The sequence below is a fragment of the Ahaetulla prasina genome, chromosome 2 (assembly GCF_028640845.1).
Source record: "Ahaetulla prasina isolate Xishuangbanna chromosome 2, ASM2864084v1, whole genome shotgun sequence".
NCBI lineage: Eukaryota > Metazoa > Chordata > Lepidosauria > Squamata > Colubridae > Ahaetulla > Ahaetulla prasina.
Window position 1 is genome coordinate 189677934 of NC_080540.1, and position 17929 is coordinate 189695862.

Genomic DNA, 17929 nt, shown 5'->3' on the forward strand with positions numbered 1-17929 from the left:
GCAGGAAGAGGACAAAGAAGATCTCCTGCTGACTCAAGCCCTGCAGCTCTTGAGAGAAGCTTTTGAAAGTTATTGTCAGCTTTGGAAGCCATACTAGGCCGGAAGCTTAGTTGCTGCACTTTCTCGTGTTGGAAAGTAAGAGGGGGGATTTAGTAGAGGGGTTGTCTTTAGACATAATAAGCATTCTTCTTGTCGGTCAAGTTCAGGCTGATCCTGTATCTGGAGAAGGAGTGGTCGGATTGCTGTTTCAAAATGGGATGGTTGGCGATTGGACAATGTGATTGACTGAGGAGTCAGGGGATGGTCTTGAGGGTTTTGATTTACTGAGGAAAAACCCGGCTTTCTCAGATTCGGATTTTCCCAGATGTGCCAGTTTACCTATCCTAGTAAAAGAACTTTGAAAGATGCGTACTCGGCATAAGAATCAGATCAGGACTTGGTATCAGCGATTTCTGATGGGATGAATGAAGGGGAAGCTTCTGAATGGCTAGCCCAGCTGCACAATGAAGGCGCTGCAGAATTAAATGACGCCAGTGGGTTTGTTGTGCTGCTCCAGGCCAAATTTGAAGACCCAGACCGTATCAATGAATGTGAAGCCACCATAAAGGTGATGAAGCAAGGTAATCGGCCCATAAAAGACTTTGTGTGGGACTTTAGATGGGTCGCAGGGAATCTGGGACATTGGCCAGACCGCATACTCCTACACTATTTTAAAGAGGCCATTAATCAAGAAGTCCAAACAGCCTGTGGAATCCGGGGGGTGCCTGGGTGACTGCAAGATTGGTATACCATGTCCATAGCTCTGGACAGAGAAATTCACCCCCACAGCAAAATAGCCGAAAAGCCTCCTCAGAGAGTGTTAGCCAGACGGCCCCTTTCAAGACCTGCTGAAGTCTCCTCACCTCAACCAGCAGGTGTGATTAAATGCTATCAGTGTAGACAACTGGGACATCGAGCTTCTGAGTGCCTGGCCCCTGCTCCAGTTCCACAACAACATCCGGCCATGCTGCCCAAGGAAAAAGGGCTCCAAGGTAGGCCCCAGACACCAGTCGATTTGCCAAACAAGCCGTAGAGGTTCCCCTCCCCACTGGAGAGAGCGAGGTAACCTCCTGCTGAAGAAGCCACTCCTGAGGAGGCTAGCAGAGAAGATGACCCGATGGTGAGTGTACCCATCCCTCCCCTTTTCTATTAAAGTGAGACTAGTGGTGCCAGAAACGGGGAGCAAGGAGAACTACCAGCAATAATAGATACAGGCCGTACCAGATGTCTAATTGGAATTCCAATTGTTAAACAATTGGGGATCAAAACAAGAGCCTTGAAGCACCCAATTAAATTTCACCAGATAGATGGGACGTTAATTGGGGGAGTCCCAGCCATCCAGATTACAGAACTGATTAGATTAGAAATTGGAAGATATCGTGAACTTATACAATTTATAATAACCCCAAAGATGTCAGAATCAATCATACTGGGCCTGGCTTGGCTGGACACATGGGCCCCCATCATTAAGTGGGAAGATGGATACCTGAAAATCATAATGGATATTGGGCCCCTACCCCCTGTCCATCCTCCCAAGGAATGGCCAACCCATAAAGGCCAGCTGCCAGAAACAGCAGCCACTGGGTCAGACAGGCCTCTAGGCGAACCCCAGATTCCTAAGGCATATACAGACTTGGCCAAAACATTTAGCGAGGAGGAATGTAACATCCTCTCCTCTCATCAACCCACAGATTGTGCCATCGAATTAGAATCGGGAGCCAAGTTACCAAAAACCAGGATGTACTCCATGACACCTGCTGAAATGACCGAGCTGAGGCGGTACATCAACACCAACCTAGCCAGGGGGTTCATCAGGCAGTGGCCGCCCCCGTGTTGTTTAAAGAGAAAAAAGATGGAAGTTTGAGATTATGTGTGGACTTTTGAGGCATCACTTGCATTTGCATACAAAATACCTACCCCCTACCACTGATGAAAGATTTGCTGTCAAAAGGCAAGATTTTCACCAAGCTAGATCTAAGGGAAGCCTACTACCGGGTCTGCATAAGGGAGGGAGACAAATGGAAAACTGCTTTTAACTGCCCCCTGGTCAGTTACCAATTCCGGGTCATGCCGTTTGGACTTCAAGGGGCCCCCGCAGTCTTCATGCAACTGATCAATGAAGTTCTGCAGGAGCACCTATATAAGGAGGTTCTTGTCTACTTGTACGATAGTCTTATATTCAGCGAAAATATGGAGGAGCATATCAAATTAGTCAGGCAAGTGCTGAAAAAACTAGCGGCCAAACTTTATGCCAAGTTGTCAAAATGCGAGTTCTATAAGGAGTCCTTGGACTACCTGGGCTACAGGGTGTCGAACCAAGGAATTGAAATGGACCCGGGGAAGGAGAAGGCAGTGCTAGACTGGCAACCCCCACGAACACGTAAGCAACTTCAAAGCTTCTTGGGGTTTGCAAATTTTTACAGGCAATTCATCCCTTCCTTCGCCGAGGTTGCTCTTCCCTTGATGGAATTACTAAAAACTGGTCCGTCTCCCACCAAGCCAAAACCTAGCCAACCCCTAGCTTGGACAATGAACTGTCAAAAATTCTTTGAGCAACTAAAGCACCTATTTGCAATGGAACCAATCTTCCAGCACACTAAGCCAAATAAACCATTTGTAGTCCAGGCTGACACTAGTGATGTGGCGGTGATGGCTATTCTAATGCAAAGGAATGCCCAAAACAAACTAATGCCGTGTGCTTACGTATTGAAAAAGTTAACAGACACAGAGCGCAGATGGGTGGTATGGGAGAAGGATGCTTTTGCGGTGCGATGGGCTCTCCTCTCCTGGAGACACTTCCTAGAGGGGGTTAAGGAGCCTTTCAAAGTGTGGACAGACTCCAAAAACCTCAAGGCCCTGAAGACCCCTTGGAAACTTTCCCCCAAGCAGGTTCGCTGGGCTCAGTATTTCAAATGTTTTAACTTCAACCTGAAATACATTCCAGGGGGGGGAAACCTATTAGCTGATGCCCTATCAAGAAAGCCCCAGTTTGACAGCCGAGAGACTACATGGGGTTCCACAGAGAATAATATCAGATCGTGGGGTCCAGTTTACTGCTAAGTTTTGGAAGGAGTTCCTGTGGTCCATTGGGTCATCCCAGGGGCTTAGTTCAGCTTTCCACCCGTCAACTAACAGAGCTGCTGAAAAATTGAATGCCATGGTAGAACAATACATTAAATGTTATGTAAATTATCAAAAAGAAAACTGGGCAGAGTTGTTACCATTCACAGAAGTGGCTTATAATAATGCAGTACACAGTAGTACTGGTTTGACTCCTTTTCAAATAACTAAGGGCATGGATTTTGTACCGATGCCTGAATTGCCTAGAGAGCCACCCACTTCCATGTCCCTGACAGAATGGATGAACTCATTAAAAAGGGGTTGGAAGAATACTAAGAAAGCTTTGGCTGAATCGGCAAAAAAATATAAGGCCCAGGCCAACAAACACCAGTCTCTCCAACCACCTTTCTGAATAGGAGATAAAGTGTATTTGTCAACCAAATACCTAAGATTGAGGTTACCTAGCAAGAAGTTTGGGCCCAAATTCATAGGTCCCTTCCCTATAGTGAAAGTGATTAACCCAGTGACTAGCCAACTTAGCCTCCCACGAATATTAGAGAAAGTACACTCAGTTTTTCATAGTAGCTTATTGAAACCAGCAAGAGGATCTAACTTAAGGCTCTTACCAGCTGCTCCCCTTCCTCCTTTGATAGTACAAGGGGAAACTTTACTCTAGACTATACAGGGGTTGTTTACAGTATTTGGTCCACTGGAAAGAGTACCCATTGTCTGAAGCTACATGGGTGAAAAGTTGGGATGTGAATGCTGATACTCTAGTAAAGCAATTTCATGATAAATTCCCTGAGAAACCAAAGGGTCCTCTTGGAGTGGGGAGACGGGGTTAAGAGGTTATGTACAAAGCGTTAACCCTATATTTTGTGTTTTGTCTGTTTTATTTTCCAGAGTGTGTTTTCTTCTGCAGGGGATGCCTGCCAGCTTTGGAAGCCATACTAGGCCAGAAGCTTCCATGCTGCCACTTTCTCATGTGTGTGAAAGTAGAAGGGGGGGGATTTAGTAGAGGGGTTGTCTTTAGACATAATAAGCATTCTTCCTGGTCAGGCCAATCCTGCATCTGGAGAAGGAGTTGTCAGAGTGCTGTCTTGAGATGGGACAGTTGACGATTGGAGCATGTGATCAACTGAGGAGTCGGGATGGTCTTGAGGGTTTTGATTTACTGAGGGGAAATCCCGGATCTCTCAGACAGATGTGCCACTTTACCTATCCTAGTAAAAGAACTTTGAAAGATGTGTGCTTTGGAGTTTTACTTGGAGTGGGAGGGTCTTTTCTGGAACGCTGACAGTTGTAAAGCCCACGAAAGGTATGGATTGCGGGCACGGGGGTGGGAGACTGAACACCCGGGGGGGAAGCAGAGGTTTCAGTGGGCACAGAAGAGATTCCTAGAGCTCAGTCAGAGAGAGAGCAGGCTGCTGGAGCTCGAGCCGCAGCTGCAGCCCAGCCCCCCCCCCCTCGGTGAGGGGAGCAGGGACCCGGAGGCGTCAAATTCCAAAGAATCCAGAGGATTCTCCCCTGCTGAGGAATTACGACCGGTTTATGGCGGCCCTCCGAGTGCGCTTTGAGCACCCCCTAGCTGAGTGGAAAGCCAGAATCAGAATGAAGTCTATAAATCGGGGGCGGAGATCAGTGGCTGAATGCACCCAAGAGTTTTGCAAGCTGATGCGCCAAGAGGGGGTGGTCCCAGGAGTCCCTGATGGAATGTTATAAGGATGGCCTTAATGATGATGTCTTCAAGAATTGCTGCTCCCGAGGGGCCCCTCGAGACCTGCAACACTGGTATGTGATGGCAGCCGATGTGGAAATTGACCTGCCCAGAGACTGCTACTATGGGGGCCAAGTTTGGAACAAGCCTTCCCTTCCTCCACAGAAAGAAGGCCCCAGAGTTTCCAAAGGGGGGTCAGCCTCAAAACCTAAGTCCACAGCGTGCGTCTGATGTGGGAAGGAGGGGCACCGGTCTTCTGATTGTTTCTCCAAATTCGGCCCTAAGGCGACCCCTGCTGGTGGGAAGAAGGCCGACAAGCCTCCAGCAAAGAATCGTGAGACAGCCCTAAAGGGGGTGGAAGTCGTTGAGTTCGCTTCCCCAGGCCTGGGGGAGTTGGGAGCTCCGACCACCACAAAAGATAGCGAAACTGACACCGAAGATGACCCCCTGGCAAGTTAGCATGGGCCCCCCCATGACCATCCCAGTAGAAGTAAGGGTACCATCATCCAGTGCCCAGGGGAAGATGCTAGCCCTCTTAGATTCTGGATGCACTAGATGTGTCATCAGCCCAGAGGTGGTGGAAAAAATGGGACTAAAAACAATTAACATGCCCATCGCATTCTGCCAGTTGGATGGGTCAGTAGTTGGGGGGCCAGCCCACTTGTGACCGAACCTGTTGAGATGTGGATGGGGGTCCACCAAGAGACCTTTAGTTTTATCGTAGCCCATGGTATGGAACGATCCCTCTTGCTTGGACTGCCCTGGCTCCGAAAATTGAATCCACAGGTGAATTGGAGGAAGGGATGGTTACGCATCCACTCCACCCAGCTGGGGAAAGAAGGGGACAAACCTTTTTGCACTGCCAAAGTTGCGAAGGAGCTGGCAGTGGAAGTGAGCAAACGCATTGTTGGGGAGGAAAAAAATCCCTAAGGAATATTGGAACCTCAGGGAGGCTTTCAGCGAGAAGGTGTCAGATGTGCTCCCACTCCATTGACCCATTGACTGTGGCATAGAGATCCTCCCTGGGGTAAAGCTCCCTAAACCAAAGATCTACTCCATGACCTCTCGCGAGCTGGAGGAGCTGCAGAACTTCATTGATAAAAACTTAAAATGGGGCTTCATCCAACCAGCGAGGCCACAAGTGCCTGCCCCAGTTTTGTTTCGGGAGAAAAAGGATGGGTCCTTAGCCGCTTATGTGTGGATTACAAGAATCTGAATGCCATTTGTATAGAAAATGTTTACCCACTGCCCCTTATGAAGGAGATATTAGCTTACCTGGCTAAGGTAAGGGTAAGATTTTCACTAAACTGGATTTGAGAGAACTTACTACAGAGTTCGAATTAAGGAAGGGAACAAATGGAAAACTGCCTTCAATTGTCCCTTGGGTTACTTCCAGTTTAGGATGCTCCCTTTTTAGCTACAAGGGGCCCCAGCACTGTTCATGCAGTTGATTAATGAGGTATTACATGAGCATCTTTACAAGGGGGTCCTGGTCTACCTAGATGACATTCTCATTTACACAGAGACCATGGACGAACATGTGAAACTAGTGCGGTCCATTCTGAAAAAACTCAGAGCGGCCGAATTGTATGCTAAACTGTCAAAATGCGAATTCCATCAGAGTAAGATTGACTATTTGGGCTACCGCATATCAAATGAGGGGATAGATATGGATCTGGAGAAAGTCCAGGCGGTGCTGGAGTGGGCAGCTCCACGCACCCGCAAGCAGCTGCAAAGTTTCTTGGGGTTTGCGAACTTTTATTGACAGTTTATCCCCTCGTTTGTACAAATTGCATTACCCATTACCAACCTCCTGAAAAGAAAGGGGGAGGCCAAGCCAAAACCTAGTAGGCCGCTCTAGTGGATCCTGAAATGTCAGGCTGTTTTTGAAACTGAAATGACTGTTTGCCACCGAGCCTGTCTTAAAACACCATGACATGGAAGCCCCTTTCGTCGTCCAAGCCGACGCAAGTGATGTGGCCATCGGGGCAGTGCTACTTCAAGCCAATGCTGATGGATCTTTACAAACCTGCGCCTACATCTCTCATAAATTGTCTGAGACCAAACAGAGATGGGCAATTTGGGAGGAGGCTTTTGCGGTCCATTGGGCCTTGTTAACCTGGAGGCACTTCCTCGAAGGGGCGAAACACCCCTTTGAGGTGTGGACAAGACCATAAGAACTTAGAAGCCTTAAAAATACCTTGGAAGTTGTCACTCAAACAACTCTGGTGGGCACAACACTTTAATCACTTTAATTTCTCTCTGCGCTATCTCCCTTGAGGAAAGAACTTTAAGGCTGATGCCCTCTCAAGACTGCCTCAATACGACAGCGCACGGCTGGAGGTGATCCGCCCAGTTATCCCTTCAAAGCAGCTGGCAGCCCCTATTGTTAAACCCACCAGTTTAAGTGAGCAGTTAAGGGAAGCGCTAAAAACTGATGAGTGGTTCACCTCCCACGGCAAGGAGTGTACTCTTCGTGATGGTCTTGCATGGGTGGGGGCCAAGTTGTATGTCCCTGCCAGTCTGAGGGGGGCAGTGTTACAACAATTCCGCGATGCAAAAGTTGCTAGGCATTCTGGGTTTGTGAAGACCTTACATTTAGTTAAATGACAATTCTGGTGGCCCTCACTAAAGAAGGACATAGAGGCATATTGTTGCCAGCTGTCCTGTATTTGCTTCGGCAAATAGGCCACCTGAGAAACCACCTAGATTACTCCAGAACGTTGCCAGACCTAGGGCTTCTTGGAAGGAGATATCCATGGATTTCATTGTTGAACTACCTGAAAGTAATGGAAGTACAGTCATTTGGGTGATTATGGATTTGTTCTCCAAACAGGTGCAATTTTTACCCTGTTCCAAGATTCCCTCAGCGAAGTTGTTAGCTAAACTGTTTATTCAGCATGTTTATAGGTTACACGGTGTCCCAGAACGAATAATTTCTGATAGAGGGGTTCAGTTCACCTCCCGCTTCTGGGGGGAGTTCCTGAGGTTGCTAGGCTCTGCCCAAGGGCTAAGTTCCACCCATCATCCTCAGACGAATGGGGCTTGTGAAAGAACTAACTCAGTATTAGAACAATACCTCAGCTGTTATGTAAATTACCAGCAAGTCAACTGGGCAGACTTATTGCCTTTGTGGAGATGGCTTATAAATAGCTCCATACACAGTAGTACTGGGTTTACACCATTCAAGGTGATGTTGGGTCAGGACTTTGTGCCTATCCCAGAATTACCACAGGAAAAACCTCAAATACCATCCTTGGTGAATGGATCGAACAGCTGCAGGTTACCTGGCCTGTAACCCGTAAGGCGTTAGACGAGGCTCACAAAGCTCGTAAGAAATAGGCTGATAAGAAATTGGCTGTGCCAAAGGATTATCAAGTGGGTGTTAGGGTTTTCCTCTCCACTAAGTATTTACAAACTACCCAAAAGTCAAAAAAACTCTGGACCTAAATATGTAGGTCCTTTTCCCATTGTAAGAATTGTAAACCCAGTCACAGTACAGTTAGAGCTACCAAAAACTCTCTGGAGAATCCACCCAGTGTTCCATGATAGTTTGCTGAAACCTGTACATACCTCCTCAATTCATCCAGACCAAACCCCACCCTCCGGGTCCCCTTCTCATTGAAGGAGAGCAACATTTCAAGGTCAAAGAGATCCTTGATTCTAGAAAATATAGAGGTAGACTACAGTACTTGGTGCTTTCCTGAGGGGAAAGCATGCTTATGGAAGTATTAAGTATCTGCTAAATTACATATTTTGACTTCATGTTCTTTTTGTGCAATTGCTTCAGCATTGTTATTAATTTGAAAATGAATCAATGGTTTTAGTTCATTCTTATTTTTCTTCATACCTTCTCTGAAACCAACAATCAGGATTTGTTTGAGGATCACTTAATGGCTAAAGAATCCAAACTATAATACAATTCTAGCAGACCATTTCAAATATAAACCCACATCTTAAAAATGAGAGAATTAATTGTACAAATTAAAGGTTAACCCAATCAAATTTGATCTCTTGTAATTTAGCAGAGATTAATACTTCCGTAAGCATGCTTTCCCCTCAGGCTAGGAACAAGCAATAATAAAAATGATGTATGGTTCTCTGTAAAGTCTCTCACTCCCAAATAGGTTGTAAAAAGATGTTGACATTTCTGTGATGATAAGATCTGGGTTCAATTTTCAGAGGACCAGGATAACAGAATTGCTTCCTATGTGGCCATTAACTTTGTGGTGCATCACTCTACTGAAAAAAGTTGAAATAGCCATGTTTGGCTATAGGGGAGTTGCATACCAGTTCACTGTTGGAAGGTCATCAGTTGATGGAATAATTGTGGAGATCACTTCATGGTTGAGCATCTCTTGCAAACAACCATGTATTGGCCCCAGGCTGTAGTTATTCAGACAGGCAGAAAGACTACAGAGGGGGAGGTTAGCCAGATGGAAGCAGAGAACTCAAGTTCGGGCACTAAATGGATTGCTTCAAATACTCCTGCCTCTACTCCCACAGACCAAGTTGAATTTATGTCAATCCCATATCACCTTGTTAATTTTCAGGTAGAAGATAGAAAGGAATGCATATGAGTGCCATGGCTCATAAATCACATATAGCTTGAAGTGTCAGGTAATTACATCTGGAAAGAATTGGCCATGTTTAGGTAAAGGCTTAGAATGTCTCAATTGCTGTTGGAACTACATCTCATTACAACCCATACTCGTATGCCTCAGGCTACATTTTTCTTCTGGTTCCTTAATCATTTTCTTAATCTTATCTGTATTTCTGCCTTGTCCTTTGAACCCTGATTGGAATGCTCTATTGGTCTCCAGGAATTTTTCATCCTTTCCATCATTTTTAGCCATGGTGGTGCAGTGGTTAAAATGCAGTATTGCAGGCTAACTCTGCTGACCGCCAGGAGTTTGATCCTGACTGGTTCGAGATTGATTCAGCCTTCCAACCTTCCAAGGTTGGTAAAATGAGGACCGAGCTATTGGGGGCAATATGCTGACATTTGTAAACCACAGAGAGGGTTGTAAAGCCACTATGAAGTGGTATATAAGTCTAAGCACTATTGCTATTTACTAACGCTTTAAATCTTGCCTTATCTTTTGAAACCAACTCACTGGTAGGAAATCTGCTTTAATTCAGACTGAATTGGGTAAGTCTTGCCTTACAAATAAATTGTGGTTGATTGTTTAATTAATTTATGATTTACTTGAATCTGATAAGCAATGACAGACATTAGAAGTCCTTGCAAGATTAGTTATACTATGGAAGACAGGAAGATACAGTACAAGTTTGGTAGTTGGCAATTTGCTGCTACAGGGAATCAAAAGAAATGTATTGGACCAATTAGTTTGTGATGCACATTGTCTGAATGGAGCAAGGACATGACAGAACTATTTCCAAGACTTACCAGGTACAGTTTCCCTTCCTATTCAATTTAAGTGGGATTAATGACATTGCAAAAAACACCCCAACCGTATTACCATAGTCTTTTTTTCTTCAACTTTGAAGAAAGAATTTCAAAACTCTGGTAGCCTTTTCACCCATTTTTCCAGTCCAAGGATGAAAGAATAGGAAAAATTCTGCAAACTCAGACTATGTAAATAGACCTGATTTCTTAAACCATGTTATTAGATGATACAATGTGGGAGAGTAACTGAATAAAATGAGAACCTGTGAATGGAAATGATGGAACCTCTGAGAGTATCAGTTCAACAACTCTTAATGTCATAGAAAACATTAAGTAATACTTTTAGATAAAGGAAATGCTTCTGCTGTATTGCCCCAGTGGACCATAAATTTATAAGGTAACAAGTAATTCAACCTTCCATGCACAGATCTCATCTTGAAGGAAATATACTTAGCACTACTAACATAGTTAGATCTGAATTTAGTTTATCTCAGGTAATTTTTAAATACTAGACTTAATTCTTCACATGTATTTTTCTTCACGTCCTGGTAGTCCTCAACTTATAACTAAGATGGGGATCAGAATTTCTATTGTTAAGTAAGTTGGTTAAGTGAGTTTCACTTGATTTTAAAACCTTTTGGTAGCAGTTCTGATTCTGTAAAAGCTTTCAAAGGGTCTTCTCTTTTCATATGACTGGAGCATTTCCCATTCAGAAAATCTTCCACTAGTTCATAGTCAAGCAATTTGTATTTCTGAGATGCAACAACTTCCTTTAAACAAAAGACATTTTCTATCAAATTGGTAATTTATTTTTATTAAACACAAAAATAAACAATATACAATTATGATGAAAAAAACTAAAAAAATAGTAGTTAATGTGCTGGTCTAGCAACCAGAAGACTAAATTCTAATCCCATCTTAGTATGAAAAGCCGGCTGGGTAACTGCATCAGTCACTCTTCCTCAGCCCAACCTACCTCACAAGATTGTTGTGAGGAAAATAGAATGTTTGCTGCCTTGAATTATGTAATAAAAACATGATTTTCAAAATCTAATGAATATGCCAATCCATGTTCCTTCAGCTTGGCAGGAACTCCAAAGAAACAGCAGAGGATAGACCACCACCCCCTTGATCTAGCAGATGCATAATACTTTTCTTTCTGTCTCATTAGGGCTGGGCCAAGATCCAGCATCTGGGGACTTTTGACATCATTGGTCATCAGATATTGACCCATTGCCAAGAATACAGGATTCCTAGCAGAGAACACCTTAGAGATGGTGTGATTATGTATCCCAATTAACTTGTGTACCCACATAATTAATTTTGTGCCAAATATATATGTAGATACATCATTATTTCCCGCTATGCAGATATCAGATTGGAGAACTCTTATTATTATCAATTGTTCCGAGTAGCAACACAGCTAAAAAATAAGAGAATTTATAATTCAGTAATGCAATTTGGAAAGCTTGCTAAGTAAAAAATAATTACATACAAATGGTTTCAGTTGGCTAAGTAATCCTTTCTACACAGATATATGTTATACATACAAAGAGAAAAAAGGGACCACATCACTATCTCCATGTCAATCTTCCATAGTGCTTAACATAAGACTTCAGTCTGTAATTATATTTTATATAGCCATATCACACTGATGACTCATCCTCAGTTTACAAGACGTTACTACTCCAAGATACTTTTCACAACCTGTCCCTGGATTTTTATTTCCTAAGTGAGGAACACTGCACTTGCCTCTGTTAAATTTCACTTTGTTGCTTTCAATGTATTTCTCAAATCTGGTAATTTTGAATTTTATTTCAGTCTTCCATAGTACTAATTCTCCCTTTCAATTTTGTGTCTGCAACTTTAATAATAATTCTGCCCCTTCATCCAAATAGTTAATCAAAAGACTGAAAAGTAAATCTAGAAATGTTCCTTATGGCTGCTCACTTGATACCTGTCTCTAGCTAATCAGGAAAGACTTCTTGATAAACCATGCTGGTTTCTGGTAATTAACACATTGATAGTAATTTGAGTTTGCTCACAAACATGTTTCTTTTCTTCCTTTTGCACAAGCATTAGAAAAAAGCAATAAATGAATGAGTGGATTGATGGATACTAAACTTTTTAGAAGAGGTCTAGCAAATGAGAATTGAAATTTGTATTATTCTATAGAAAATACGTTACATGAGCTTCTATGTGACTAATTTTTATAGGTTCAAACAATTTACAGAAGCCATGCTTTTGAGGATATTCTCATTTACTACTGAAAAACAGAAATGTATAGTAAATTCAAATTTTATTTTTATACGTAAGTGGGTTCCAAATCTTCATTGAAATTCACAATTTGTTTAGTTTTGCTGTAAAGTTTTGCATAATCTAACATACTATATTCAGGATCTGTGTCAATCATGCAGCTGTCACTAGAAGAAGAAAGACTGCAACGGCAAATTTCACAAGCCTGTGTTTGATGGCAATAGGTTCCCTCGCCAGAAGAACTGCTGCCAGAATCAAAGTAAAAATGCTGGAAGGAAGACAGGGCTGGAATAGCTCTTGTTAGAAAATCTTTCTGCTTATAATGAAAATTCTTCAAGTTTGTGGGATAAAATGTAGATTCACAGTTCCCTACTAGATGATTGTCTAGCAGCAAGTCATAGCCTTGATTGTATAATGATTCAGACTCACTGTCAGGCTTAGTTTCAAGTGGGTTCTTGAGCACCAATGATGGCAAAGGTGGAGGCTGATGCAAATAATCTCCATCTCTGGTGCTTCTTGGTGCTGACCAAGGATATTCTATTAGTTTGCTCATTCTCTGCATTCTGTTGGTTGATTTATTCACACCACATTGAATACCAGACGCCATGGAACCAGAAAAGTTAAAGGGGACTTTCTTCTGAATCTCCTTTGGTTGCAGCCTCATTCTCCTTTCATAATTGTACTTGGGTTCCTTGGAAGATGGCTGCATTGTAGTAATGTAATTGACACTCAGATCCTGCATGTTTTCTTGAAGTTTTTTATTGCTCACAGAACTTACTTCAGGGCTTTGCTTTTGCTTCAGTGCTGAAAAATGTGGTTGCCTTGCTCCTTTGCTCAATGTGCTGAAACTTTGTTCATGTAGCCTCTCTCTAGTAAGTAAAGTGCTAGATTGGGAAAACCATTGTTCTTCATCATACTTAGCACCTGAATGCTTATTCACTAGTTTGCACTTAGCAGTAATGTCTAATGATATGTTCTCTTGATCTGTATGTTCTACGTCATGAATAGACCTTATTTCACTAAGTAATCCTGCTACATATTGTGAATTTGAGAGCTTAGAATTCTGCCATGGTTTCAGCTCCTGTCTAAGTGAAAAGGGTAGATTTTCAATTGCCACTGAAGAAAAATTAGCTGTCGAATGAGAAGGCAATAAAAGGGAGGTTGATAGAAATGGAGAACCAGCAACACTGTGGTTATCCTCTATAGCCACCAGTCTCATTAACTTCTCCTTAACACTGTTCATTTGTTCTTGAAGATTTGCAATTGCTGTATCTTTCTGTTTTAAATAAACTATGATAAATATTTTGATTTAAATGCACCAAAACACAATTATAGTTCACATAAAATGAATGTTTGAAAAAATAAAGCAGGCTTGCTATGCAAAAGAATGAGCCGGAATAAGTAATAAACGTTATACTTCAACAAAAATTATCATGTTGGCTAATAATGATACACATAATAAATGTACATAACAAACAAGAAACACAGAAGGAGAAAAACAATATTGCTTATCAATCTTATATTAAAGGCCTTTGACAAACACAAAGCACTAACATTGTGTGCACTATTTTGTTAATGAAATGCAACTATAAACAAGATACAGTGGTATTTTGATACTCAGTTGGTTCTGGGAGGCAGGATAAGTACCAAAAATGATGAGTACCAAACATTTTTCCCATAAGTAATGATATAGTGAGTCACAAGGCAGCTGACAACAAGTTTTAGCTTACGCGTTGAATACCAAACAATTAGGACAAAATTTCCATGTCAAAATGCATTGAATACCAAATTTGATGAGTTTCAAAGCAGCCAAGTACCACTATACTTGCTCATTTTGCCTTTTAACATCAGTCTTCCAAATATTTGGAATATACTGGAGAATGTATTCCTTTCATCTGAACCTAATCTGAAATGCCACAAAATGGACTCTATTACAAAATGGACTCTATTACAAATCAAAATCTCCACTTAATATGTGGGGCTATGATTCCTCTTTATGAAGTACTTCATTTGTTTCATAAGCCACCTAGATTTGCTTGTTTAAAGTGATATAAGCATTGGTTATGCATACAAAGACTTATCTACTCAATTGTCCCAAAGGTGCTTTTTTAAAGGCAACTGGACTTTGCTTTTCCTTGTAAACATTTCGCTTCTCATCCAAGAGACTCCTTCAGTTCAGAATTGAAATTGAAGAAGCTTCTTGGATGAGAAGCAAAACATCTTCAAGGAAAAGGAAAAGTCTAGTTGCCTTTTGAAAAAGCACCTTTGGGACAACCATGACCTGGATGACTCAGAATCTCTATAGATAATGACTCAATTGTTTTCAGTATTTTTTTATTTTATTTTAAAAAGATAGGAACATCACACAGCTCACATGTAAGATCAGGTTTTATGGCTTTGGGGATTTTTCCCCACTAAAAATTCAATGTTCTTCTGTCATGTTGCAACCAAACAAAGCCAAAGCATATTCTAAGAATAGTTCTACTTGCTCAGAACTATTTGTTTTACCTAGGGCTCTATACTTGGAAATGTTGCTGTAAAAAGTATCTTGCTGCTTCCTTTAGTCTAAAGATTTTCTATCTTGTTAAGTGAAGATAGTTAGTAAAATTTTCAATGAATTGATTAAATGCCACGTCTGCCAGAGAGGTGGTTATATTTAAACCATTTCAATTAAAAAATCCATGACGGTAAGAATATTTGCTGAATTCCTCACATACTATTGGAATGACAATCAATGAACTATTTTTTCAGTATGCATTGAAAAATTCTATAAAGGCTAACTGCTCAAATTATCCTTCACTAAATAAGTATTGGGGAAATAAGAATATAGTCCATCTCCATGCAGAGATAGGTATGCGAAGCAGCTGCCTTCTCACACAATTTTTTATTCAGCAGTTTGTATCTATATCCTCTTTGAGATGAGCATGTTCTTTTATGATTTATGATGTTGCAAACGTCTAGATAGCAAAGTTTTTTTTAATAATATAGATTCCTGATCACCTGTACATTTTTCTGACCATTCTAAAATGTCTGGCAGGGAAAAAACATACCATGGACTATAATTGTTCCCCCTTCCCCGCTGCAAGTCTGCCATATTTATCACTCCTGTTACTTGCCCCAGCTCTTGCCCACTTAGCAGTTCTAAACCATGCAAGTAGTTCAATAGGTACCACTTTTGTTAGAAGGTAACAGCATTCCCTGCACTTCTGGCATATAGCCATGCTGGCCAGATGACCATAGAAATGGTCTTCAGACAATGTTGGCTTCCTCAGCCAAGAAACGGAGATGAGCACCGTGCCCTAGAGTCAGACATGACTGACAGGGAAACCTTTACCTTTTAAATCAGTTTAATCCTTTTTCTTGTTTTTATCCTATTTTATCTTATTTTCAGATCTGAAGCTGTGTTTTTATTCTACGAGATGTTGTATTTACATTCTTTTTACTAATTATGTAAATATTTCCCACCTCTGCAAGCTGCTGTATCATGGTATTTTTTTCCCCGAGCAGCTGGTATATCTCTTCATCACTGTACATTGTAGAATGGAAATTCTTGTTGGAACCTGTAAAATATTTGGCCATGTTGCTGGTATCAATTTCTTGTTTTTCAAAAGTCTTCCACTGTCTGATCTGCTGAACATTACAACAGAATTAGAGCTCAACCGAATCAGAAGTAGGGTTCAAGACAGAAAGAGTACAGTAGACAAAAAGTGAAAGCTATGGAGAAAGCTGGGGGGGGGGAGTCTTGAAATTGCTGGGTTGTTTTGTCCTCCTAGGTAAAGATCTCACTGCCTTGTACACATGCAAACTTTTCATTTGGAAGGCAAGGTTCATTTCCTTTGTCCATGTCTCTGTCTCCCTCCCTCCTCCCTCCTCCCCCCCCCCACACACACACACATTTTCTGGGACAAAATATTTTACTGCAGGCCTTTTTACTACAACAAAGCAATGGAGCAGGTCACTTGGCAGCTATAGCATCAAAATGTTTCACAGTAGAGTACAAAATTTTTGAATCCCATATATGAAATAAACTTACAAATACCTGAGAATTCACCTATATTAAACAACCTCCTATCTCCCAAACTTTATTGCATTTTACAGACAATGGGAGATAAAGACAAATATTTAAGACATATTCAGATAAATAGGCCACACTAAAATATATAAACATCTACACTGAAATCAACTGAGGAGAGCCCATTGTTTCCATAGGTTATCCGAGAGTGACTTGGAATCGAACTTTCCTGCTGCCAAAGCTCAATGTAATTAAGCAGGTAATGTCACATTTTATAAAAGTCAACAAATAGCACTCACAAGTAGCATTCAAGGAATTCTGATGTTATAAAGAGGCACAGACTGCTGTGCTGTACAACCATGACTGTTGAATTTCATAGGACAGATTTCAGGGTTTAAATGATTTTTTTATTATCAGTAAAATTCTAGATTCTTGCCATTGATATCTTGGCTGAGCTGAACTTTGCTTTTGCAAAATTGGTTCAACCTTATTTCCTTTACAGTGTGAAAGCTGTGGTGCCTGAACAGAAGAATAATACTCTCTCATAAGTCCACAGTCCAATTTAATTGGTGTGTTATTTCTTTCTCTTTCTGTGCTCTTACAAGTCAAGGACAGTTGCTCACAAGAGGGAAAGTGTGTGAGTTTATGTCCTCATTGAAATTGTATTTGCATTTTTTTCAGACTAAAAGAGATACTTAAAAGAAAAGTGTATTTGCAAGTCCCAGTATGCTGAGAGTCTTGTCATGACCTTACAGGAAGCAGAATACATTTATTTTGAGCTGAGGATATACAATTGCATTTTCTTGCTAACTATAGTTATCAATGAGATTAACAATTTATAATTAATTTGTATATTCACTTTATGTGTCAGGAATTCCATTTATATGTAAGACTGGGGAAAAGTAATTTGCAATACCGCTCATCTGCTTTCTTACCTGTGGGATAAAGATCAAACAATTAATTGAAGACATACAGACAAAGATGCCTCCTGAAGTTAATCCATACACCAGATTGGGCCACAAGTAGAAAAAACTATTGACCACCAGCATAATTCCAATAAAGAGGAAAATAATGGCTACTGCACTTATGAGTGTAAGGGACTGATTAACTGGCGGGCAACTGAGATTATCTGTTAGACCTGCAAGATAAATTCCATACATCAGTAGGATTCCCTGAAAAATAACAGAGGAAAAGTTTTTTTAGTAGGTTCAAACATGAGTTAAGTCTAAACTTCCATTCTGTTAATCTAACCATACATTGATAAAATTTCATAAAATATCCTTACTGCTCACTTGATGCAAAATCAAGGCATTATGATGGAATAATAGCCATACTCTAATATTCACCCCTGGATAATATTAGGAGGGATAGGCATCCAGCTCACCTGTGATGGAGATGATGCTGCCCAGCACCCCCCTATCCTCTTCACTGAAGT

The 17929-nt window shown here is 41.4% G+C and overlaps 1 protein-coding gene across 1 annotated transcript in view; it reads right to left on the reverse strand.

The window, feature by feature from the left end:
- Nucleotides 1-10497: 10497 nt before the first annotated feature.
- The window catches only part of GPR156 (G protein-coupled receptor 156), a 68235-nt gene continuing 60803 nt past the window's right edge, over nt 10498-17929 (reverse strand). The window contains exons 9-11 of the mRNA XM_058168003.1: nt 17430-17666; nt 15948-16109; nt 10498-13758 (exon numbers count right to left, since the gene is read on the reverse strand). Of these exons, the coding sequence (XP_058023986.1) occupies nt 12532-13758; nt 15948-16109; nt 17430-17666 (1626 nt within the window). The 3' untranslated portion in view covers nt 10498-12531. The remainder of the gene's footprint in view (nt 13759-15947; nt 16110-17429; nt 17667-17929) is intronic.